The sequence below is a fragment of the Ostreococcus tauri genome (genome assembly GCF_000214015.3).
Source record: "Ostreococcus tauri WGS project CAID00000000 data, contig chromosome 15, whole genome shotgun sequence".
Taxonomy (NCBI): Eukaryota; Viridiplantae; Chlorophyta; class Mamiellophyceae; order Mamiellales; family Bathycoccaceae; genus Ostreococcus; species Ostreococcus tauri.
This window is the reverse complement of record NC_014440.2, coordinates 319,363-340,808: the sequence shown is the minus strand read 5'-3', so window position 1 is coordinate 340,808 and position 21,446 is coordinate 319,363. Positions and strand designations below refer to the sequence as shown.

The following is a 21,446-nucleotide window of genomic DNA, read 5'->3' as shown; positions in this document are numbered from 1 at the left end:
GCGCGCGCGGCGCGACAGAGGGCGACGCGACGGCGGCGCGCGCGACCACGCCCGAGGCTCGCGCGACGCGACGACGGGAGCGACGGATACATCGCGCTCGCGCCCGGTCCGTCGTCGACGTCGAGGCGAGGACGATCGGCACCGCGCTCGGACGGACGTGGACGTGGACGGTTCGACGATTGATTTCGACGTGGCTGGACCGCGCGCGCATCGCTTGGTCGTCGACGGGTGGTGTGCGCGCGGACGGACGCGCGGGAGGGTGCGAACGCGCGGTGGACGGTGAGGAAGATGTATAAGGCGGTGACGTCGAGCGTGCCCGAGGGGCAGGCGAACGCGGAGACGAACGCGAGCGAGCTCGGAACGTCACCGAGCTGGAGGTGCGAAGAAAACCCCGCGCGGCGATCGTTCGATCGCGTTCGGAGCCGATGTCGCGCGCGCGCGAGGGGATGCGCGCGCGTGAGGGGATGGAGATGTGTGAAGAATAAATTCATCTTCGCGCGTGACGACTCGTGAGGGCGTGAGGGGGGGCACGGCGGCGTCGGCGACGCGTTCGGGAGCGCTGGAAGCGACGAGACGTCGACAGCTGGAGCGCGCTTTCGGCGGTGATGGCGAACGACGCGAGCGTTCTCGGGGGATGAAAACTCGATCGAAGACTGACAAAACACGCTCGCATCTTTTCGCTCCGCGCGTAGAGATTACGAGAGCACCTTTTCGAGGTTACTGCAGGACAACGGGCGCGCCGCGGCTGAGGGCGCCGAGGACCTCGTGCGCAGCGCGTCGGCGGTGGATTTGTCGTACGGTAAGGGTGACACGGACAGCGCGCACAACTCGGGGCACTTTGGATACGCCTCGCATCAGGGTAAGAGCGGGTTCTTCGGCGCGTCGCGCGACGACGGCGCACTCGGAGCCGGGCGACACGGGCGCTCGAGCTCATCGGCGGAGAACGGCGGGTTGTACCAAGACAGCGCCTTCGGTCTTCCGAGCGACTTGAACGGTACGCATATCGTTGGTGGTGATTTGCAAGGCACGGCGGACGTCGTAAGCGCCTTCTCGAGCTTCGGCTTGGGTACGGATGTTCCGTTACGACCATCTACTGCGCCGCTACCGCCGCACGACGGCGGCAACTTTGCCGCTCCTCGTCAAGGCAACTTTGCGAACATGGCTTCGCGTTTCGGCGCCGAGGTCAGTTCGCAGCAGGCGTCTGCGCAGATGCCGGGTGGGGTGAACGCGTTCGGGGTCGGAAATATGGGAGTTGGCATGGACAACCCTGCCATGCTTCAGCTTCAGTTGCAGCAACTGCAACAGTTGCAACAGCTTCAGGGCATGCAATCTATGCCGGGTGTGGACGCATTCGGTGCGGCGGGTGCCGCATCGGCTATGCCGAACGGCATGCCGATGCAACAACCAGACATGTCGCGGCTTCTGAACTTTAACGCCGCTGGCATGCCAAACGGTGGTACGGGTTACGGAGTGAACGGTCAACCGCAGTCCATGGCCGAGGTCTACCAGGCTGCGTACGCCGCCGCGTTCTACGCGCAACAGCAACAATTACAGAGCTTGATGCGCATGCAGCAGCAAGTTCCGGGTCTCATGCAGCAGAACTTGACCGCAGCGCAGCTTCAGCAGCTCGGTATGGACGGCGGCATGAACGGTAACGAGAACGGGATGTACGGACGAATGAATGGTCGAGATGACCGTTCTCGCGTCGGTAGAACGATGGGACGAAACCGTTCGGGTGATCGAGGTGATCGAAACGGCGGTGGATCTCAGTCGCTGTCAGGTTCTGTCGCGCGCTCTGACTCGCCGCCATCGGACGCTGAAATCGCGGAAATGGACAACCGTTTCGTCTCCGTTGAGAACTGCGTTGGACAAATCTCTGTTCTCGCACGCGATCAGCACGGCTGCCGATTCTTACAACGCAAGTTTGACGAAGAAGGCTCCAAGGCTGTCGATCTCTGCTACGATGAAATCATCGCCGAAGCTGTCGAACTCATGATGGATCCGTTTGGGAACTATCTGGTTCAAAAGTTGATTGAATGCTGCAGCGATGAACAACGTTCTGGGGTGTTGCGCGCGGTCTCTGTCGTGAAGGCTGATAATCCGGATGGTCTGCCCGAACTCGTCACTATCGCTTTGAACACGCACGGTACTCGCGCGGTTCAAAAGTTGATTGAGATGCTCAACTCTCCGGAAGAAGTTTCTCTCGCGACGACCGCTCTGCGACCTGGTGTCGTTACCTTGATCAAGGACTTGAATGGCAACCACGTAATTCAGCGTTGCCTTCAAAGACTGTCGTGTGACGACAATCAGTTCATCTATGACGCCGCAAAGGTGCACTGCGTGGAGATTGCAACTCACCGACATGGTTGTTGCGTTCTTCAGCGTTGCATCGATCACGCGACTGAGGAACAACGTCGTCCGCTGGTGCACGAAATCGCTTCTCAGGCGCTCGTGCTCTCCCAAGACCCTTTTGGCAACTATGTCGTCCAGTATATTTTGGATCTGGGCTTGTCTTGGGCCAACGGCGAGGTCATGACGCAACTCCTCGGCAACTACGCCGAGCTTAGTATGCAAAAGTTCAGCTCTAACGTCGTGGAGAAGTGCCTCAAGCTTGCCGACGCGTCTCTTGAGAAGAACCGTAACACAGTGGTGCGAGAAATCATGCAGTCACCACTGTTGGATCGTCTTCTCATGGACCCGTATGGTAACTATGTAGTGCAGTCAACGCTCACTGTGACGAAGGGTGTGCTTCACACCGAACTCGTCGAGCGCATCAGACCGCACTTACCGTTGATCAAAAATAGTCCGTTTGGTAAGCGGATTTTACGATTACTCCTGGAGAACAAGAAGTAGATCGAACAATAGAACGCAACAATACGATACACTTCGTTCTCAAGCAGTTTTCGTTAAGTGGGTGAGAGGGTGAAAATTTCTCTTTCTAAAATGAAAGTGAGATCGTGTAAATCATGATATGCAAACAAATGCAAGTCAGGAAGTTAACGCAGCATCATCGAGCGATGTGGGTCGTTTGATTGATGCGAACTGCGGTGTGCAAGAATATACCATAAACTCTTGTGTTATTTCATCAACACGGGACAGGGGCTCGCGTCCACCATATACAACAATTTGGAGGTTATGTAAGATACCATTCATTGCTTCACTACAATCAGCGCTTTTCTCGTTCATCTCGAAGGCCTCGTCGCTGTCTCGCGTCTCACCAGTTTACGCGCGCGCGTTTTCCCTTCTCGTCCAGGGTTGTGACAGTTGCCTACTTTCATCCAGTGCCCGCACTCTTCGCCCATCCCGATGGGTTGCTGCGTCTCCAAGTACGATGATCACGCCACTCCCGAGGAACGTCGAGCGAATGCGCTCGCAGCGGCGGAATCGCGCAGTAAAGCGAACGAGATGCGCGGCATCAAGGTGCGTCGTTCGATCGATTCACTCTGTTTCTGCTCACCCTCGTCGCTCGTCGTGAGACTGACGACCATCGCGATCGTCGCGCGCGCAGACCGCGAGCATGGCGAACAAAGTGCGGGTGAACTCAACCGCGAGACAGAGCGCATCGACGTTGGGTGATCGAAAGGCGGAACAGATGGCGCGCGACTGGGCGAGCTGACCGTGACGGAACGACGCGAACCATACCTGTACTTTAATTAAAAAACTAGACACACTTAGCGAAGAGTCGTCGTCGAACGCGATGTTCGCTCGAACGATTCTGATATCACGCTCACGCCCGTTTCTTGACATCCTTGAAGAGATCTGCGAGCTCACCGCTCTGGTGCATATTCATCATGATGTCGCTTCCACCCACGAACTCGCCCTTGACGTACAGCTGCGGAATCGTCGGCCACGCCGAGAACTCCTTGATTCCGTTCCTAAGCTCATCGCTCGCTAAAACGTTTCTTGACGCGTAATCTACGCCGTGATGATCGAGGATTCGACACGCCATGTTGGAGAATCCGCACTGCGGCGCGCTCGGCGACCCTTTCATGTAAATCAGCACTTCGTTCGCCTTGACGTCACCCTCGATCACGTCCTTGATGTCCCCGGCGTTCACGGAGTTCACCTTGGGCTTGAAGTCATCGTGCGTGTCGTCCGCGGACGACGCGAAGCTCCTGGTTCGCGTGGCGTGACTGGAGACGCGCGCGAGGTGACGGACGGACGACGTCGACGGCGACGTCGAACGCGACTTTGCCAGCGTGGCGGATGGCACGGACGAAGACGCGCGCGCGGAGGCGGCGGAGAGCACGGTGGTGGCTCTATGCGCGATTCTGCGAACGTTCGTGCGCATCGTCGGAAAGTTTGAGGGGGCGAGGAATGATGCGCCATTGTCACCAGAGGGTGCGTCGAGACAGCGTCGCAGTACACTAATTCGCTATTCATATATCCTAAACCCAATGTACTTGAGCCACGACTGCTGCACACGCTCGTCGTACTCGTCTTTTAGCTCCCAGCGCTCGCCGTCGCGGGTGGAGAACATGGTGGGCGTCCACGGCGGGAGCTCACCCGTCTTCATCGCTTTGTGCAGACGACGCTGCCCGCGCTCAGCCTTCTTCTTCGCCTTGGCCGCAGTCTTCATGTCCTTGGCTATCAAGGCCTGAAAGAACTCACCCCACAAGCAGTGACTATCGGTAAATCCATTTAGCGGTCGCGTCATCGCTCTCGGCGGCTCGGCGAGAGGCAAGGCAGGACTCCAGAACAGTCCCAAATGTTCCTTTGTCGCCGATACCTCCGCGATTGTTTCACTGAACTTGCCCTTGAAGTGCGAGTGCGCACCCTTTTCGTTCACGATCGTCCCCTCGACTTTACACGCGTGACTCTTCAGACCGGCGGTGCCGCGCGGTTTAAAGTGCATGTCGCAGCGCAGCTCAGGTCCGTCGCTGACGCGCCTCAGTGAAATGTTCCCAACCGTCTCTGAATAGCTCCCTGTGAGGCCGAAAAACCTTATAAATAATGATGGGAAGTCCATCACGTACTTTTCGCCCGTATGCAAGTTTTCAAATCGCATTTCGCCGCCGATGAGAACTTGAACGGATGTCCCCCTGAACACAGGTTTCGCCTTGACGTCGGCGGAGACGTGCAACCCGATGTCCTCATTTCTCAGATCCCATGTAGTGATGGGCGGGTGATGGCACACTTGCTCGGCTACGTACGCGGTCTTCCCACACTTGATCCGATGCGTCTCGCCCAGAATCGGATTCAACGGCTTCTTCATCGCCGAAAAAGTGTATGGAGACTTGGCCCCGGCACTCGAACCGGCGTCGGTTCGGATAGCTGTCATATCCAGGTAGAACTTCACCAAGCGCGCGATGCGAACCTCCGGATCAGGATGCTTCAGATCGCTCCAATCATTCGTACATGCCTCGATGACGTAAACTACGTCCTCCGCCACCTGGATCGTGCTAAAGGGCACAAAGAACGAAGGTGGCAGCTCGATATCCGTCAAGTCTTGACCAACCTTCAAGTGCTTCGTCATCCCCACCAACTCCTGCGTGGGCTGCCCAGCCTTGATGCGCTCGTGCATCTCCCTCTTCTCTGGCGTCATCGTCCCAAGCCGCTCCAACTCCGCCGCCTCCTCCTCCGCCTGCCGCACCGCCTCCTCGTGCGCTTGTCGCAGCAGGTGTCGCACCTTCGCCTTCATCTCTCTGATCGCCGACGCCGCGTGCATCTGGTGCTCTTCTTGCTCCCAAACCTCCCCCAAGACGAAAGGGAACTCCGTCCCGGGCTTGATGCCCACGTTCTCCATCGTCACCTCGCCGCAATCGTCTCCAACGTTCGCCTCTGCGCCGTCCCAGTGCTCGCGCGCGTCGAACCACAAGTCATCATCTTGCGGTTGAAATCGCGCTTGTATGTTCGCCACGTCGAGACTTCGAGCGCTTCTGAAGCAGCACCAACACGACATCGTCCTCGCGCGTTCGATGCGCCCGCGCGCGCGATCAACCGAGCGTCACGAGCGCCAAAAGACGCGTCGACGGATCGTTCGAGCGTTGATCAACGCGCTCGCGCACCCCTCTCTGGCGTTACGCGCGCGTTCACCTCGGCGCGCGAGCGAATCGATCGAGGAACGCGTCACGGACGTATGCGTGCGGCGCGAATCCCGCGCGCGCGTGTGCGGGGGACGATTGTCGCGTCGTGCGAAACATCGGGACAACAATATACTTTTATGAGTCATGACTCGTGACTCGTCGAGTGTGAGATGAACATCACTCGCGCGCGTCTGGCGCGGCTTCGTACGCGTCGACGGACGATCTGTGCCTCTCCACGCGCTCGCGCTCGCGCTCGAATCCGCGTTCGAGATCATCGATGCGCCGCATTCGTTCGAGCTCGCGTTCGCGGCGCGCGTCGGTCGTCGCCTCCGTCTCGGCGACGCGCGCGTCCGACGCGCGCGCGTCGTCTCTCGCCCGCGTCGCCGTCTCCGCCTCCGCGCGCGCGATCGCCGCTCGCGCCCTCGCGATCTCCCCCATGCGTTCCCTGAGTTCTAACGTCGTCGTTCGCTCCAGTATCTCGAGCTCCAGGGCTCGCCGTTCGGCGTCGCGCACGCGCTTGAGCGTTTTTTGTAATTTTTCAGTCGATGCCTCCACCGCCGCGCGTTGACGCTCGTACGCGCGCTCGATCGACGCCAGCGTCGCCTCCGTGGGCTCCGACGTCGAGTCTCTCGCACCGCTCGCGGGCATTCTTTTCCTCGATCGCTCTCGACGCGTCGCTCGGTGACGAGGCTTTCGAGTCAGCCGTGACGGTTCATCTTTTTCACACTGTGCGCATCGCGGTCGCCTCGACACCGCGCCTCGCTGACGTCCGGAAATCGGCGTTCACGCGCTCGAGGCGCGCTCGAGGCCAAAGGTAGATCGAACGCGACGCGCGACGCCGGGAAATCGGTCGAGACGTCGGAGATGACGATGAGACGAGCGAAAGATGACGGCGAAGCGGTTCGAAATCAAATCAACCTGATCGACGAGACGACGTCGAAGCGATTCTACGTCGACGCCGCGACGCCGTGCGAGGCGAATGGGACGATGGTGATCACGCGCGATGTGATCGACCCCGCGAGGGCGATTCACTTGAGAGATTTGAGCGATCGCGAGGTGGTTTTGGAGGGCGACGCGTCGTGCGCCAAGGCGTTCGTCGAGCGATGCGCGCGGACGAGGTTGGTGATTAAAGGGCGCGTTGTGAGCGAGAGCGTGGAGGTTTGGGGGTGTGAGGGGGTGGAAATAATATGTGAGAGCGCTATCGCGACGACGCAGGTCGATGACGCGACTGAGGTGACGGTGAGACATCCCGCGAGACGCGCGCTCGGAGCCGTCGTGTTCGCCACGAGTCGAGACGTCGGCGTGGCGTTCGATGACGAAGGTGGGGTCGTTCAGCGGTTGGACGACCACGGGCTCGCCCCGGGGGATCACAGAGAGATTCCACAGTTTATATCGCGCATCGTCAACGGTGAAATCATGACCGAGCGATTGATAAGGGGTAAGGACGAGTACCCGACGACGGAGCGCGAGCTCCGAGCCTCGCTCGGAGCCTCGCTCGCAAACGAGCACTTGGATACCGCTCCGGCTCGCGCCGAGCTCAGAAAAGACCGAGGTAACGTCGCATTCAAGGAGGGTAACGTCGCTCAGGCCGCCGTGCACTACACCGAGGCGCTGGACCTCGATCCGTCCCACGTCGTCGCCCTGTGCAACCGCGCGCAGTGCTTTTTAAAGCTCGGCGAGCACGAGAAAGCCCTCGCGGACGCCGAGCGAGCGATCGAGGTGAAATCCGACTACGTCAAGGCCCACTTCCGCAGAGGTCTGGCCTTACACGCCTTGGAGCGCTTCACCGACGCCGTGCACGCGTTCGAACGAGCTTTAGCCCTCGATCCGAAGAACGTCCAAGCCAAGGACGCGCTTCGCGTCGCCGAGTACGCCGTCGTTCGATCACGACGCGAGACCCGCACGTAGTCGCGTCCGCCAACCGTCGCCCTCCTCGACGCATAAAATCCACTGTATCGTTTCCACCCATCCATCCCTCTGTCGACCGTGCGTTCCACGTTCGCTCCGCATCCGCCTCGAACGCGTCCGCGTCCGTCGTCAGCCAAACCCATGGATAAGCTCAAAACCTGGGTCGTCCCGATCGTCCATTTTCACTCGCCGTCGGCACACGCCGACGCGTCGTCCTCGCGCGCGCGGGAGCGGTCGCGCGTCATGCTCCCGTCGTCATCGCTCGCCACCGCGCGCGCCGCGCGCGTCGTCGTCGTTCGCGAGCGCGCGCTCGGGCGCTCGAGCGCCTCGCGTGCGTCGGTGGTGAATCAAAGAGGTCGAGCGACGACGACGCGGACGAGCGTGCGCGCGAGCGCGTCCTTCTCCACCGCGGGGGCGCGGATTTCTGGCACGGGGAAGGCTTTGCCGGAGAAGTACCTGACGAACGACGACCTGTCGAGGCTGGTGGAGACGAATGACGAGTGGATTACGGCTCGGACGGGCATACGGAAGCGACACGTGATAAGCGGCGATGAAACCCTGACGTCGCTGTGCGCGAAGGCGGCGATGCAGGCGCTGGATAGGGCGAACGTGAAGGCGGAGGATGTGGACCTGATCATACTGGCGACGTCGAGTCCGGATGATATCTTTGGAAGCGCGTGCACGGTGCAGGCAGCGATTGGGGCGAAAAAGGCGCTCGCGTTCGATCTCACGGCGGCGTGCAGTGGATTCGTGATTGGGTTGGTGAACGGCGCGCAATACATCCGCGCGGGGGGGTTTAAAAACGTGCTCGTGATCGGGGGCGACGTATTGAGCCGGTACGTGGACTGGCGCGATCGAGGGACGTGTATTTTATTCGGAGACGGCGCTGGGGCGGTGGTGTTGACGGCGACCGACGCGGACGCATGTTCGCTCAAGGGATTCGATATGCACTCCGACGGGAGTCAAAACCATCACTTGATAGCACAATACATGGGGGAGAAGGGTAAGCCCATGAGCGAGGGCGCGTCGAGCTCGGCGTCGTTTTGCAACATCTCCATGAACGGGCAAGACGTCTTCAAGTTTGCCGTGCGAACGGTCCCGATGACGGTGAACAAATCCCTCGAAGCCGCGGGCATGTCCGCCGAAGATATCGATAAGTTAGTCTTACACCAAGCCAATCAGCGCATCATCGACAGTGCTGCGCAGCGATTTGGCTTGACTGAAGACAAGGTAGTTAGCAACATTGCCGAGTATGGCAACACCTCCGCCGGCTCTGTGCCCATCGCGCTCTGCGAAGCTGTTGAGCAGGGCGCCATCAAGACCGACGATGTTATCGCCTTCGCCGGTTTCGGCGCCGGTCTCACCTGGGCCAGCTGCATCTGGAAGTTTTAATAATCGGACGCAATGCACCGACAAATGCGCTTCTTCCTACGCGCGCATCCTCGACTCGCCTCTCCTCACACGATGCCTCAAGACCTCGAGAGGGACAAACAAACGACGCGCAAGCGTCCGCGAGCCTCCAAGCGCGTGATCGAACCCCTCGTCTTCGTTCGAGACTCCATACGCTGGCCGCAATGCGCTGAAAGAGGCGAAAACCATCATCCTTCACCGGCGGCGCATCACTCCAGTCGATGCGTCATCGTCGACGATTTGAGCCATCAAAGCTCGCGGGAAGAGTACGATGTGATAATTTCGAGCGGTTGTGATGTGCTGCGCGTCACCGTCGACCTCACGGCGGACACGTCGACGAGCGTCGAGCGAGGGAAAGAACGCGCGCTGCGACCGGGACGGGTAAGCGGGACGAGCGAGACGACGACGATCGGACGAGCGAGCGCGAGACGAGAGATTCAAGCCTTGAACGCGAGCGATGATGGATTGCGATTATACGCGGTGGATGATCACGGCGTGATGGACTGTTGGACGAGGGATGGGGAGGATGGTGGCGCGTGGCGCGCGACGGCGAGCGGGACAGGATCGAGCGACGTCGCTGGCGTCGGCGGATGGTGCGGGGTGTTTCCATTGGGGGACGACGGACGAGTGGTGGTCGCGAAGAGTGCGAGTCGAACTTTGGACGTGTACGACGGCGATCGAAGGGTTCGCAGGATGAACACGCTGTTGAGGCCGTATGACGCGGCGACGACGGCTTCGGTGGGAGGCGACGGCCGCGTGCTGTGCGTCGCCGAGGGACATCACCTCGCAGTGTACGACGATCGCGTCGCCGAGCGCGGAGGATGCGCGAATAGAATTCCGTTGGGGTACAACAAGCCGCTCTTCGCGGTTTCTGCGTCCAAGGCGCATGGGAAGGAGCACGTCGTCGCCTGCGGCGGGGAGGAGCGCGTCGTTCACGTCCTTGATGTACGAAAGTGGGGATGCACGCAGAGATGGAGAAACGCCGTCAAGTTCGACATTACGCAGATAGAGTTGAGTGCGACCGCTCCGGAGTTCGCCTACGTCGCTGGTCTCGATTACGAGTGCATGTGCGGGGACTGGCAAGCCATGGATGCCTCGGGTGGATTTTCGTTCCGAGCCGACTCGCGTTGGATGGGACTCGCCTCACGCCCCACCGCGAGCGGATGCGACGTCCTCGCGGGTTGGGCCGAAAGTGGTGCGGTCTACGCCCTGCGCGCGCGCCCCGAGAGCGAGTAATCTCGCACGCATTGTCATCATTATCATTATGCTTCTTCCTCCAACGCGCCGCCGCGCCCGCACTGCGCGCCTCTCTGTCTCTCCCAGGCGATCATGGGGGTCGCCGAACTCCCCGAGCCCGACGCTTGCGCCGTGTGCCTGACCCATCCCGACACGCGCGCGGCGCTGGACTCGTGTTCGCACGTCTTCTGCGTCCCGTGTCTCTCGCGTTGGGCCAAAGTGGAGACGCGGTGTCCGCTGTGTAAACTCAGGTTCACCGCGATGACGCCCACGGACGTTCGTTTGGACGCGCAGTGCGGTGACAGAGTGGAGTTTCGAGAGCGTAATCAGGGCGATCGAATCGCGATCGAGGAGGTCGAGAGCGATGACAGTGCGGAGCGGATATTCTGCGACGTCTGCCGAGCGGGACACGACGAGGAGGTGTTGCTGTTGTGCGAGGCGTGCGATGTTGGGGCGCACACGTATTGCGTCGGTTTAGAGTGCGTTCCCGTGGGAGCGTGGTACTGCGAGCTGTGTCGAGACACGGGAGGGATGGGGTCGGGGCGGTCGCGGTCGCGGGGCGAGACGACATCACGAGCGAGAGATATTTTAGTACGCGTCAACGGCGGTGAGCGCGCCGTGCGACGACGCGAGCGTCAAATGGATCGTGAGAGGAGAGAATCTCGAGCGAGACAGCGCGGGGAGATTCGTCGAAGGGGCGGTGGGGGTGAGCGAGCGGCGATGCGAAGTTGCGGCGGCGGCGGCGATGACGAGCGCGTGCGGCAAATCGCTCGTGTCCACGAGCTTCGCGAGGCTTGGTCTCGGTTGCAGAGCGGTCAAATGGAGTTTCCAGGCAATCGAAGTGAACAACGCGTGGAGATCCCGAGAGCGACCGTGCCAGCGGCGCCGAGTCGATTAGAGACGACTGTCGACAACGGACCGAAGGATGTTGTCGATGAAGCCTGGGGCACGCTCGAAAAGGCGATTCACATCGCGAGCGGTAAGCCAACGAAGAAGCGCTCGGCGGGAAAAGAAGCCGCAATCGATATCGCGTCGACATCGGCGCCGAAGGTGCGGAAGAGACCGGGTGTGTGCGTCCGCGTCGACGCGCTCTCTCCCGGTTGGTCGATGACGGCCAACGCGTGGAAGCGACCGTCCGAAGCCGAGCGCGCGGCGCCACCACCCGCGACTTCGCGAGACCATCCGTCGAAGTCGAAAACATCCCCACCACTGAAAATATCATCGCCGTCAAAGGAGACGAAATTCGCCGCCGCCGCGCGCGTGAAGGATGTTTTACGCCCACTGTACGCCGCCGGCCGAATCACGAGGGAGCGATACAAGGACGTCGCACGCGTCGCCGTCGAGCGCGTCATCGCCGCCGACGCCGCGACGGACACCGATACGATCACCAAAATAGTCAACGCGTGCATCACGATTAGAAATTAGCCCCTAGCTAGTCGACGACCGAAACGTCACATCCGGCGCGTCCCGCTCGTCTCCTCCCGCGCCGCGTCTCCACTGCGCCGCACTCCTCGACGCGTGAACGCGCGCTCCGTCTCGCGCCCATGGCGGACCAGGTACGAGCGACCGTTCAGCCCGTCCCTAAAGATAGCGTCGCATCGCGACGAGGACGTACACCGCGTCGAACGGCGAAGGAAGACACACGAGGCAACGCACCACTTGGATTTCTGACTGACTCGAAACTTTGAACGGTTGTGCACGCGCAGACGCGGGCGATCGCGCCGATACTGAAGCGATCTGATGAAATAGCTGTAGCGAGACCGAAAATTGCGTATTACTGTCGACTGTACGCCGTGATGAGCGGCATGAAGATTGAAAAGAGGAGTCCAGAGCTGAGCGAGACTTTGGACAAGGCGCTCGCGGAGCTGGAGCAGGCAAAAAAGACGCTTGGAAAGGAGTTGGACGAGACGAGGGATGAGATGGAGTGCGAAACGTTTGCATTACAGATTTTCGATAAGGCCGATCGCGCCGATCGCGCCGGATCTCGGGAGATGAATACAGCAAAGATGTATTACGCGGCGTCCATCTTCTTCAACGTGTTGCGACAGTTTGACGCAGATGGGGAGTTGGAGGGAGACATAGCGCAGAAACAGAGGTACGCGGAATGGAGAGCAGCAGAGATCACAAAGGCGGCGCGATCGGGGTCGACGGCACCGCCACCACCGGAGGACGAGGGAGAGGCGAGCGGCGCGGCGGCGATGGCGCCGCCTGCGCCTCAAGAGATGCCTCCGTCGCACTTTCCGTCACCACCGGGTGTGACGGCAAAGCCGCCACCACCGCCACCCGCGCCCTCGCCGGTTCGAGTTCCCGGGGGCGCGCCGCCGGGTGTGCGCCCGCCTCCCGTTGACATTGGAAGTGTGGCGGATGCGCAGAGATACGCAAAGGATGCGGTGAGCGCGTTGGGATTCGAAGATGTGCACACAGCAGTGGACGCTCTTACTCGCGCGCTCGAAATTCTGAAACCGATCGCGAAATAAATTTGACTGAACACGCGAATGTAAGATAAAAATGTGTTACGAGACGAGTGCTCACTTAAAGACGGCTTGGTCACCGAGCTCTTGGCCCGCGAGGCCTTCCTTACTCACCTTGACGAAGAAGTCCTTAAGAGTGTCCGTACCGTAGCTCGGCGTTGCGTCCGCGTCGTACTGCTCCTTGTCGTTCATGACGAGCATGGACTCAGCGGCGTAGTATCGGCCAATCTTCCCAAACTCCGCAGCGTCCTTCATGTTTGAGAAGAAACCGGCGAAGACGTCGAGCACCTTGATGACGACGTCCATGATTTCGATCGGTACCTTGACGAACTTCGGTTCCTTGTCGAGGATCTCGAAGAGCATCGTGCCTTGTTGAAGCGCCGACATGGCCTCGCCGGGGCCTCCGATGGGGAGCACCTTGTTCATCATGGATGGCTCGCGAATGGAATCCGCCATGAACTTGGCGAGATCGCTCTCGGAGATGGGCTTGCACGAAGCCAATTGACCGTCACCGAACATGACGTACGGGCCACCCTTCTGCACGACCTCGACTTGTCCAGCGAGCGACTTGAAGAATGCCGTCGGGCGCACGATGGAGTACGAAATGTCCCCGGCCTCTTGCAACTCTTGCTCAAACTTCAGCTTGGCCTTTTGGAACGTCAACAACGGCTTCTGCACGCAGATCGCGCTCAGCAACACGAAGTGCTTGCTCCCGTTCGCCCGAGCCGCGTCCAAAACGTTCTTCGTCGCCTGGTAATCGATGTCCCAAGAGTCCTTCACCCCGCCCGTGCGAGACGCCAGGCACGACACCACCACGTCGTACTTCTCCTCACCGAACGCGTCCCTCTCCACGCTCAACGCGTCCGACACATCGCCAAACTTCACCGTCGCGTTCGGAAACAACGCCCGCGCTTCGTCCGCGCCCGTCTTCCCACCGATGCCGCTCTTCTCGCGCGTGAAAGCCGTGACGTCGTATCCGCGCGCGCACAACTCACGCGTGACAAACTTTCCAATGTACCCCGTGGCGCCGACAACGAGCACCTTCACCTCACCGTTCTCTCTCCCCTCCAGCTCGACCGCGCTCGCCGCGCGCACCCGCGCCCGAGACGCGCGCGAGACCGATCGAACGTGATGATGACCTCGTCGCTGCGTTCGCGGCGTCACGCGCGCGCCTCCATCGAGTCGCCGAGACGCCATCTTCGTCGACATCGCGCGCGGCCGGGACGATCGTCCCGCGACGTCGGCGCGCGCGCGAGGCTCTGGCGACGCGCGCGAGGCGGTCCCGAGCGTCTTATCCATCGCGTGTACGTGCGCGTACGGTATTTCGTTAGTAGAGAGACGATGTGTGCGTCGCGCGAGACGGCGACGCGACGCGCCCGCGCGCGACGCCGCGGCGACGACGGGCGCGCGCGCGATGATGCTCCGAAGCGGTGCGCAGAGCGGAGAGACGGTACGACGGATGACGTCGGGGGTGCAGGATGAATCTGGAACGTCGAGGGCGAGGCGGCGGCGGCGGGGAGGCGAACGAACGACGACGACGACGACGACGACGACGACGATGGGAGACTGACGGCGCGCGTAACGATAGGAAGAGATGCGGTTACGGTCTGGACACGTCGTCGGCGTGAGCGGTGCGGCGAACCGAGCGCCGAGGACGGCGGCGGAGGCGCGGGCGATGTTGCTCGGCGGCGCGGCGTCGTCGACGAAGATGGCGGACGAGCACAGGCCGGTGTTTCGTCGAGGCGTCAAGGCGGTGTTTGATCGATGGACGGCGTTGCAATTGGCGATCGTGAACGCGTGGGGGGGGACGGAGAGCGAACAAAAGGCTCGGGACGCCGAGGAGGAGATCGCGGAGTGGTTCGCGTCGAAGAAATCCAAGGATGCGTTGGAGTTGGAGGACATGTTGATTGAGATCATGGGGGACGATTTCAACGTCACGTGTGAGGACGGGAGCGAGCGAGAGGTAGCGAACGCGCTGAGCACGATGTACGAGCAGTGCGCGGTCGGGAACTACGAGATGGTTACGCGCATCGAGTCGCTGCCGCTGCCGCGAGAGGCAATCGAACGGAGCAAACAAATTGAGGAGGACGAGCGATGGGCCATGAACGGAGGCGGGGACATGGAGCGAGGTGATAGTTCAAGCGATGGCGATGGAGACGACGAGATGGAGATCATGGGAGACGCGGACGATCTCGCGGATCAGCTTGGAGGCGCGTTCAACGTTCGCGAGGGCAGCGACGATTTCGAGGCGACAGCTCGGGCCAAGGCCCGAGCCGAACCTGACGATGACGGATGGTGCACTGTGCCCGCGCGACGACGATAATAAACCATTTGAATCGTGAAGATGCGCGGAAGTTTGATATAAGAAGGATTCGTTCGGATTGTTCCATCGTTGATTTTATTAAAATCGACGCTTGTCTAAATCGGTTCCTCAACAATGGACAGGATTTCCTCCTCGATGACCGTAGTCTCCACGAAATCCTTTCGCGAGTTTGCCTGGGTTTCGCCGACAACATCTGCTTCCGCAGCCTTGTAAGCCTGCGTCTCGCGGATCGCTTTCTTGCTCTCGAGCCAGTTTCGCCACTTCTCCTCCTTGATGCGCTTCTCGCTCGCAGCGCTGGAATCCGCTTCGTTCCGGATCTTCTCGTCGATCTCTTCGAACCTCTTGCTGTATTTCTTGATGTTCTTTTCGATATCGGCCTCTTGCTCGGGGGAGAGTAGACTCTTCCCGCGAGGACGCCACAAGAACTGGAAGAAGCGATCCTTGCCATACTTGTAGAGAAGCTTCCCGTTGAAAGTCCACATGTGGTAACCATTCTCCATCTGGTGAACGCTCGTCACCGCAGTGGTGACGAAGCGACCGGTAGGGTCCCATTCAACGTCAGTGGCCATGAAGTGCTCGACGGATGCCATGGTATCCATGGCGTCTACGTCGAAGAATTCGAACTGCCCATTCATCGTCTTCAAGCCAGCCAAAATGACGACGCGGCCATTCGGGCTCCAGAACAAGTGGTTAGCCGTCTTGTTCTTGATGGTACCGATAAGCGTGCAGTTGTTGTTGCCTTGTTTATCCTTCATGCTGTAGAAGGAGACGTCCGGACGCGCGCCGTCGCCGTGGATGATGGCGAAGCGATGACCCTTTGGCTCCCATGCAAACGCGACAATCTTTTCAGCCTTGTTCGGGAGTTCGAGAACTTCCATCGGGCAGTTCGGCTCGCGCAATCGGAACAGTTCGAAGCCGCTGTATGTGCTCTTTTTCGACTTGGTCGTGCGCAAAATCTTTGCCGCGAAGTAATCACCGCCAGATTGCCAGTGCATATTGACGCCGACGACGTTGAACAAGTTCTTGGAACGAACTTCCTGCTTACTCGGCAAGCCAATCAAGGAGAGACGCGCCGGGACGTTACCGCCGTTTTGTTCGGGCTGGAAGCACGATAGGATCGGATCCGCTGGAGACCAGCAGAAATCGACCACACCCGGAAGCTTGATGGACTTTTTGTCCACCAAGGTCATCTCCGGAGCTTCATACACGGAAATCGCTCCCGTGGCAATCTTGGCAAAGAAGGCGCCGCACTTGCCGTTACTCTGACCGGCCCACTTGAACACCGGCCAGGTCAAACCTTGTTGACCTTCCGCTATGAAATCACTAATCGGTCCCGTGAACGTGCGCAACTTGGCGCCCGAGCGCGTGTCGAAAAAGTTGACAAGCACTTGTGTGGTTTCACCCGCCTTACTCGGTTCGTGCGTCGAACCAGTGGCAAGAAAACGCTCGCACGGAGAGAATTCGATGAACTGGACGGCATTGTGCGCGTACTTGGCGATGCGACCGAACGATTCGCCCCCCCAAAGCGCGACTCCTTGTCTGTGCACCGTGGCCAAGAAACTCCCCTTCGGCGACCACTGCACGTACGACTCCGTCCAGTGCGTGCGCGTGTACACGTCCTCGCCCTTCTTCGTCTGCGGATCGTTCCAGAAAATTTCTGTCTCGTCACCGAATCTGCAGACAAACTGATCTCGACCTCGCTGGTCCATCATCCAAGCCTGGGTGTTCTCTCGTTTTGCGAACGGCTTGGGCGGCGGCGCGACGTACTCATCCGGCACCTTTTCGTACTTCTCAAAGTCATCAAACTTGCAAACCTTGAAGACGTGCTTCTTGTCCAACTGGTAGCCGTTCGTTTGATCCACCGCGCTCTGCGCTTGCTGCTCGTTCTCATACTCAATGAACGCGAAACCAAGCGACGTCTTCGAGTCGTCCTGCGGCATCAACAACCCGCCCTCTCGAATCGTTCCAATCTGACTGAAAATCTTCGTCAACACGCTCAGCAACTTCGCGTACTTCGCCTCGGCGATCATGGGTAGATTATCCACCACGATAACCGACGCGAATCCGCTCTCTTGCTTCAATTCCTCGATCTCCGCCTCCACGGGCTTGTCCAAACCCGCGCGCTCAAACTCGTCGCGCGGGAGCTCCACGGACTCCACGTCAACCTTGTTCCAATCCACGAATCCATCCTGCGCGCGTGAAACGTCCATCATCAACCTCTCCGTCAGTCTCTCCATCGTTCCCACCCCGTCGTCGTCGCGTTCGCGCATCACGCGTCTCCACCTCTCGAGAGTTGCGGCCGATCCCCTCGCCCTCGCGCCCTCTTCGCCCTCGTCCGTCCCGTCGCATCGCCCGTCGCGTCGCGCACCTCGTCCCGAGGGAAGTTTGAAGGGATCGCGTCCATCCCCGCCGTCGTTCGCGCGTCGACGACTCCCCCGTCGTCTCGCGCGTCGTCGTCGTCTCGTCCACGCTTTTGGGGTTTTGTGCATCGCGAGTCGGATACGTATGGGTTTTCGTTTTGCCGTGTCCAGAAAATTCCGCCCCGTCGCGCGCGCGCGTCGGACGTCACCGTAAAACGACGACGCGACGACGCGGTGATGTCCGACGCGCGCGCGAGAGGTTTGGTGGATTATTTGAACGCGTCGTGGACGCCGTATCACGCGGTGAAGACGTCGTGCGATGCGTTAATCGCGAATGGATTCACCGAGCTCGACGAACGCGAGGCGTGGTCGTTGACGCCCGGTGGAAGGTATTTTTACACCAGGAACGCGAGCGCGGTCGTGGCGTTCGCGATCGGTGGTGGGTACGGTCCGGGGGATGGGTTCGTCGTGATCGGGGCGCACACCGATTCGCCGTGTCCAAAGTTGAAGCCGACGTCGCGGAGCGAGAGCGGCGATTGCGTTCGCGTCGGCGTGCAGCCGTACGGCGGAGGTCTGTGGCACACGTGGTTTGATCGAGATTTAGGCGTCGCCGGACGCGTGGTGGTGCGTGATAAGACCTCCGGTCGGGTCTTACATCGATTGGTGCGGATTGATCGAGCCATCTGTCGGATCCCGACGCTCGCGATTCACTTGGACAGAGGCGTGAACACGGAGGGGATGAAGGTGAACTTTCAGCAGCACATGGCGCCCGTGTTGGCGACGAAGGCGAAGGCAGAGGGTGAGAAGAACGAGGACGAAGGCAAGGCGGCGACAGGGGGCCGGCACCACCCATTGCTGCTGCGGATGATCGCCGACGAGTTGAAGTGCGAACCGGAGGATATTGTCGATTTCGATTTGCAGCTATGCGATACGCAACCGAGTGCGATTGGAGGCGCGCAAAACGAATTCATCTACAGCGGTCGATTGGATAACTTAGCGAGCTGTTATACCTCGCTCCAGGCACTCCTGAATGCGTCGACGGACGACGCCTTGGCCGGGGCTTCGGGCGTGCGCATGATCATGCACTTTGACCACGAAGAGGTCGGGAGCGAGTCCACGAGCGGCGCCGCCGGGGCGATGACCACGGACGCAATCAAGCGCATCGCCGCCGCGCTGAATCCCAACGCAGTAGAAGGTTTGGATGAACGCACGCGCCGCGCATCGTTCTGCGTCAGCTCGGACATGGCGCACGCGTTGCATCCAAACTACACGGATCGACATGAACCGGCGCACACGCCGAAGCTTCATGGCGGGTTGGTGATCAAGCACAACGCCAATCAGCGCTACGCCACCGATGCTGTGACAGCTTTCATGTTCCGTGAGCTCGGTGAACGTGTGGGCGTCCCCGTCCAGGAGTTCGTGGTCAAGAGCGACATGGGGTGCGGCTCCACCATTGGTCCAATTTTTTCTACTCGCACCGGCATTCGCACCGTGGATGTCGGCGCCGCGCAGCTCTCGATGCACTCCATTCGCGAGGTTTGCGGTACCGACGACGTCGAACACGCCATCAAGCACTTCACATCCACCTTTATGAACTTCCTCGATCTCGATCGTACTTTCATCGTCGACGGCGCGGTCGGCACCTTGTGTCGCCCGTGCAACTTGTACGAATCAACCGACGTCTCGCCCGGCGCCGCTGATCGAATCGGCGACGACGATCGCACGTACGCCACGTGAACCCGTCGACGCTTTAAAACATCGCATCATTACTACACCGCTCGTTCTCTCCATCACTCTCGCCCGCGTCCCGCGCGCGCATCGAACGATCTCTTCCTTTACCTCTTTGGTGCCCGATTTCAAACGCGCGCGCGACAGCCAACGCGCGCGCGTCGATCCCCTCATCCCCCATCTCGCGTCACTCGCCCCGCGTCTTCATCCGCGCCCCTCCTGATGGGAGACACCGCGTGCGTGCTCGCCGAGCTCGTGCGTTGTCGCAGGGACGTCGCGCGATGTCGTGCCGACGGCGAGCACACGAAGGCGCTCGAGCTCTTGATTCGTCAGAGAGATTTACTTCAACGACAAGCCGAAAGATCGACCGCTGACGCGAAAGTGATCGCACCGATCGTGGAAAAGATCGATCGGGACATGGTGCGGGTTCGTGGGGAGATGCGAGGGGTGACGAACGCGGAGAACGGCGGGAAGAAGGGGGAGTTGACGAAGATCGTTGATTCCGAGAGCGCGCGCGGGGGAGCCGCGGAGACGCGAAGAGGGACGACGACGGCGACGACGGCGGCGACGACGACGACGGGGGCGGTAGAGGGTGATCGACGAAGCGTAGGCGCGGTGAAGAGCGCGGTGCCGGCGGTGAAGGCGACGACGACGGCGAGAGTGGTTGATTTCAAAGCCGTGGACGAGACCTTGGCAAAGTGCGCGAGCTGGGGACCGACTCCACCGCCGATCGTGGAGCTAGACGAGGACGAGGACGAGCTTGGACCGGTAGATTTAAATCGACAGTTCGGTGGCGTGGACGCGGGGAAGGGGCTGAAGAGGCAGAAACCGTTCGATCCGCCGGTTGTGAGGGAGAGAAAGAGTCCGTCACGAGGGAGGAAGAAGCAAAACGTGCGCGACGACGAGCCGGCTTCGAGGTGGGAAGGGGACCGCGACGCGGCGGTGAAGCCACCACCTAGCCGTTTCATGAGCGCTGGAGAGCGATTGGACCTGGAAAATGCGGCGAAGGGGTTGCCACCGGCGCATGCGCAGTATCGCGCGGCGAAGGAGGCGAATGGGGCGACTCGATCATACGGTGGTCGCGGTCGCGGTCGCGGTGGGTTCGTGCCTCCGTACGGCGGTGGCGCCGGCGGAGGTAATGGACAACGCATGAAACCGAATCAGACGGGAAACGACGATGAGGACGGGCCACCATTCAGCGAGGCCGTGATGCAAAAGCTATCGCCGAACGGTGAGCCAATATCTGAGGACATTCTCAAGCTTGACAGAGAAATCGTCGAACGTGTGGTGAGTGAGATTTTGGACAGACACGAGAGCGTGGATTGGGAAAGCATAGCAGGTCTCGAGCACCCCAAGGCGGCAGTACAAGAGCTCGCGGTGTGGCCCATGATGAACCCCGAGCTTTTTGTCGGAGCACGCGCCGTGCCAAAGGGCTTGCTTTTATTCGGACCGCCGGGCACCGGTAAGACGTTAATCGGTCGCGCTGTGGCAAGTCAGTGCGGTGCCACGTTCTTTTCCATCTCGGCATCGAGCTTGACGAGCAAGTGGATAGGCGAGGGTGAAAAAATGGTTCGCGCTCTGTTTGCCGTCGCTAGACATTTATCTCCGGCTGTGATTTTTGTGGATGAAATCGATTCCTTACTGTCCGCTCGTAAATCTGACGGCGAGCACGAAAGCTCTCGACGGATGAAGACGGAATTCTTGGTACAAATGGACGGCCTAGGAGGCGGTGAAAACGACAGACTTTTACTTATCGGGGCAACAAACAGGCCACAAGAGCTCGATGATGGTGCGCGTCGACGCATGCCAAAACAGCTCTACATCCCTCTACCGTGCGCCGCGGCGAGACGAGACATGATCCTTCGCACGCTCTCAGTGGGCAAAGGCGTCGCTCATAGCCTCACAGACGCCGATTTGGATATGATTTGCGAGAAAACCGAGGGATATTCTGGCTCTGACATGAAGCATCTCATTCAAGAGGCTG

At 60.1% G+C, this 21,446-nt stretch overlaps 15 protein-coding genes across 15 annotated transcripts; 10 read left to right on the top strand and 5 right to left on the bottom strand.

Moving 5' to 3' along the window:
- Positions 1-288: 288 nt before the first annotated feature.
- OT_ostta15g01950 (Armadillo-type fold) lies at positions 289-2,853 on the top strand (the record flags this gene model as incomplete). Its single annotated transcript, XM_003083297.2, has 2 exons — positions 289-377; positions 693-2,853. 2 exons carry the CDS (start codon positions 289-291, stop codon positions 2,851-2,853), a joined length of 2,250 nt encoding a protein of 749 aa, XP_003083345.2.
- A 453-nt stretch (positions 2,854-3,306) lies between these two features.
- OT_ostta15g01940 (unnamed product) lies at positions 3,307-3,616 on the top strand (the record flags this gene model as incomplete). The annotated part of the gene is made up of 2 exons (XM_022982422.1): positions 3,307-3,420; positions 3,509-3,616. The coding sequence occupies 2 exons, from the start codon at positions 3,307-3,309 to the stop codon at positions 3,614-3,616; spliced, it is 222 nt and encodes a 73-aa protein (XP_022841177.1).
- A 111-nt stretch (positions 3,617-3,727) lies between these two features.
- OT_ostta15g01930 (Monothiol glutaredoxin-related) lies at positions 3,728-4,291 on the bottom strand (the record flags this gene model as incomplete). Its single annotated transcript, XM_003083293.1, has 1 exon — positions 3,728-4,291. The coding sequence occupies one exon, from the start codon at positions 4,289-4,291 to the stop codon at positions 3,728-3,730; it is 564 nt and encodes a 187-aa protein (XP_003083341.1).
- An 84-nt stretch (positions 4,292-4,375) lies between these two features.
- Positions 4,376-5,902, bottom strand: OT_ostta15g01920 (Oxysterol-binding protein; the record flags this gene model as incomplete). The annotated part of the gene is made up of 1 exon (XM_022982421.1): positions 4,376-5,902. One exon carries the CDS (start codon positions 5,900-5,902, stop codon positions 4,376-4,378), a length of 1,527 nt encoding a protein of 508 aa, XP_022841176.1.
- Positions 5,903-6,203: 301 nt separating this feature from the next.
- OT_ostta15g01910 (unnamed product) lies at positions 6,204-6,674 on the bottom strand (the record flags this gene model as incomplete). Its single annotated transcript, XM_022982420.1, has 1 exon — positions 6,204-6,674. The coding sequence occupies one exon, from the start codon at positions 6,672-6,674 to the stop codon at positions 6,204-6,206; it is 471 nt and encodes a 156-aa protein (XP_022841175.1).
- Positions 6,675-6,890: 216 nt separating this feature from the next.
- On the top strand, positions 6,891-7,934 carry OT_ostta15g01900 (Tetratricopeptide repeat; the record flags this gene model as incomplete). Its single annotated transcript, XM_003083289.2, has 1 exon — positions 6,891-7,934. The coding sequence occupies one exon, from the start codon at positions 6,891-6,893 to the stop codon at positions 7,932-7,934; it is 1,044 nt and encodes a 347-aa protein (XP_003083337.2).
- Positions 7,935-8,075: 141 nt separating this feature from the next.
- On the top strand, positions 8,076-9,326 carry OT_ostta15g01890 (Thiolase-like, subgroup; the record flags this gene model as incomplete). Its single annotated transcript, XM_003083288.2, has 1 exon — positions 8,076-9,326. The coding sequence occupies one exon, from the start codon at positions 8,076-8,078 to the stop codon at positions 9,324-9,326; it is 1,251 nt and encodes a 416-aa protein (XP_003083336.2).
- Positions 9,327-9,338: 12 nt separating this feature from the next.
- OT_ostta15g01880 (WD40/YVTN repeat-like-containing domain) lies at positions 9,339-10,580 on the top strand (the record flags this gene model as incomplete). The annotated part of the gene is made up of 1 exon (XM_003083287.2): positions 9,339-10,580. The coding sequence occupies one exon, from the start codon at positions 9,339-9,341 to the stop codon at positions 10,578-10,580; it is 1,242 nt and encodes a 413-aa protein (XP_003083335.2).
- Positions 10,581-10,673: 93 nt separating this feature from the next.
- Positions 10,674-12,005, top strand: OT_ostta15g01870 (Zinc finger, PHD-finger; the record flags this gene model as incomplete). The annotated part of the gene is made up of 1 exon (XM_022982419.1): positions 10,674-12,005. The coding sequence occupies one exon, from the start codon at positions 10,674-10,676 to the stop codon at positions 12,003-12,005; it is 1,332 nt and encodes a 443-aa protein (XP_022841174.1).
- Positions 12,006-12,124: 119 nt separating this feature from the next.
- OT_ostta15g01860 (Vacuolar protein sorting-associate protein Vta1/Callose synthase, N-terminal domain) lies at positions 12,125-13,057 on the top strand (the record flags this gene model as incomplete). Its single annotated transcript, XM_022982418.1, has 2 exons — positions 12,125-12,136; positions 12,287-13,057. The coding sequence occupies 2 exons, from the start codon at positions 12,125-12,127 to the stop codon at positions 13,055-13,057; spliced, it is 783 nt and encodes a 260-aa protein (XP_022841173.1).
- A 51-nt stretch (positions 13,058-13,108) lies between these two features.
- On the bottom strand, positions 13,109-14,248 carry OT_ostta15g01850 (NAD(P)-binding domain; the record flags this gene model as incomplete). The annotated part of the gene is made up of 1 exon (XM_003083284.2): positions 13,109-14,248. The coding sequence occupies one exon, from the start codon at positions 14,246-14,248 to the stop codon at positions 13,109-13,111; it is 1,140 nt and encodes a 379-aa protein (XP_003083332.2).
- Positions 14,249-14,645: 397 nt separating this feature from the next.
- OT_ostta15g01840 (Pre-rRNA-processing protein TSR2) lies at positions 14,646-15,374 on the top strand (the record flags this gene model as incomplete). The annotated part of the gene is made up of 1 exon (XM_003083283.2): positions 14,646-15,374. The coding sequence occupies one exon, from the start codon at positions 14,646-14,648 to the stop codon at positions 15,372-15,374; it is 729 nt and encodes a 242-aa protein (XP_003083331.2).
- A 95-nt stretch (positions 15,375-15,469) lies between these two features.
- Positions 15,470-17,778, bottom strand: OT_ostta15g01830 (Eukaryotic translation initiation factor 3 subunit B; the record flags this gene model as incomplete). Its single annotated transcript, XM_022982417.1, has 2 exons — positions 15,470-17,563; positions 17,743-17,778. The coding sequence occupies 2 exons, from the start codon at positions 17,776-17,778 to the stop codon at positions 15,470-15,472; spliced, it is 2,130 nt and encodes a 709-aa protein (XP_022841172.1).
- Positions 17,779-17,971: 193 nt separating this feature from the next.
- On the top strand, positions 17,972-19,471 carry OT_ostta15g01820 (Peptidase M18; the record flags this gene model as incomplete). The annotated part of the gene is made up of 1 exon (XM_022982416.1): positions 17,972-19,471. One exon carries the CDS (start codon positions 17,972-17,974, stop codon positions 19,469-19,471), a length of 1,500 nt encoding a protein of 499 aa, XP_022841171.1.
- Positions 19,472-19,684: 213 nt separating this feature from the next.
- OT_ostta15g01810 (P-loop containing nucleoside triphosphate hydrolase) lies at positions 19,685-21,446 on the top strand (the record flags this gene model as incomplete). The annotated part of the gene is made up of 1 exon (XM_022982415.1): positions 19,685-21,446. A coding segment is annotated over one exon (1,762 nt), but the record flags the coding sequence as incomplete, so codon positions are not given.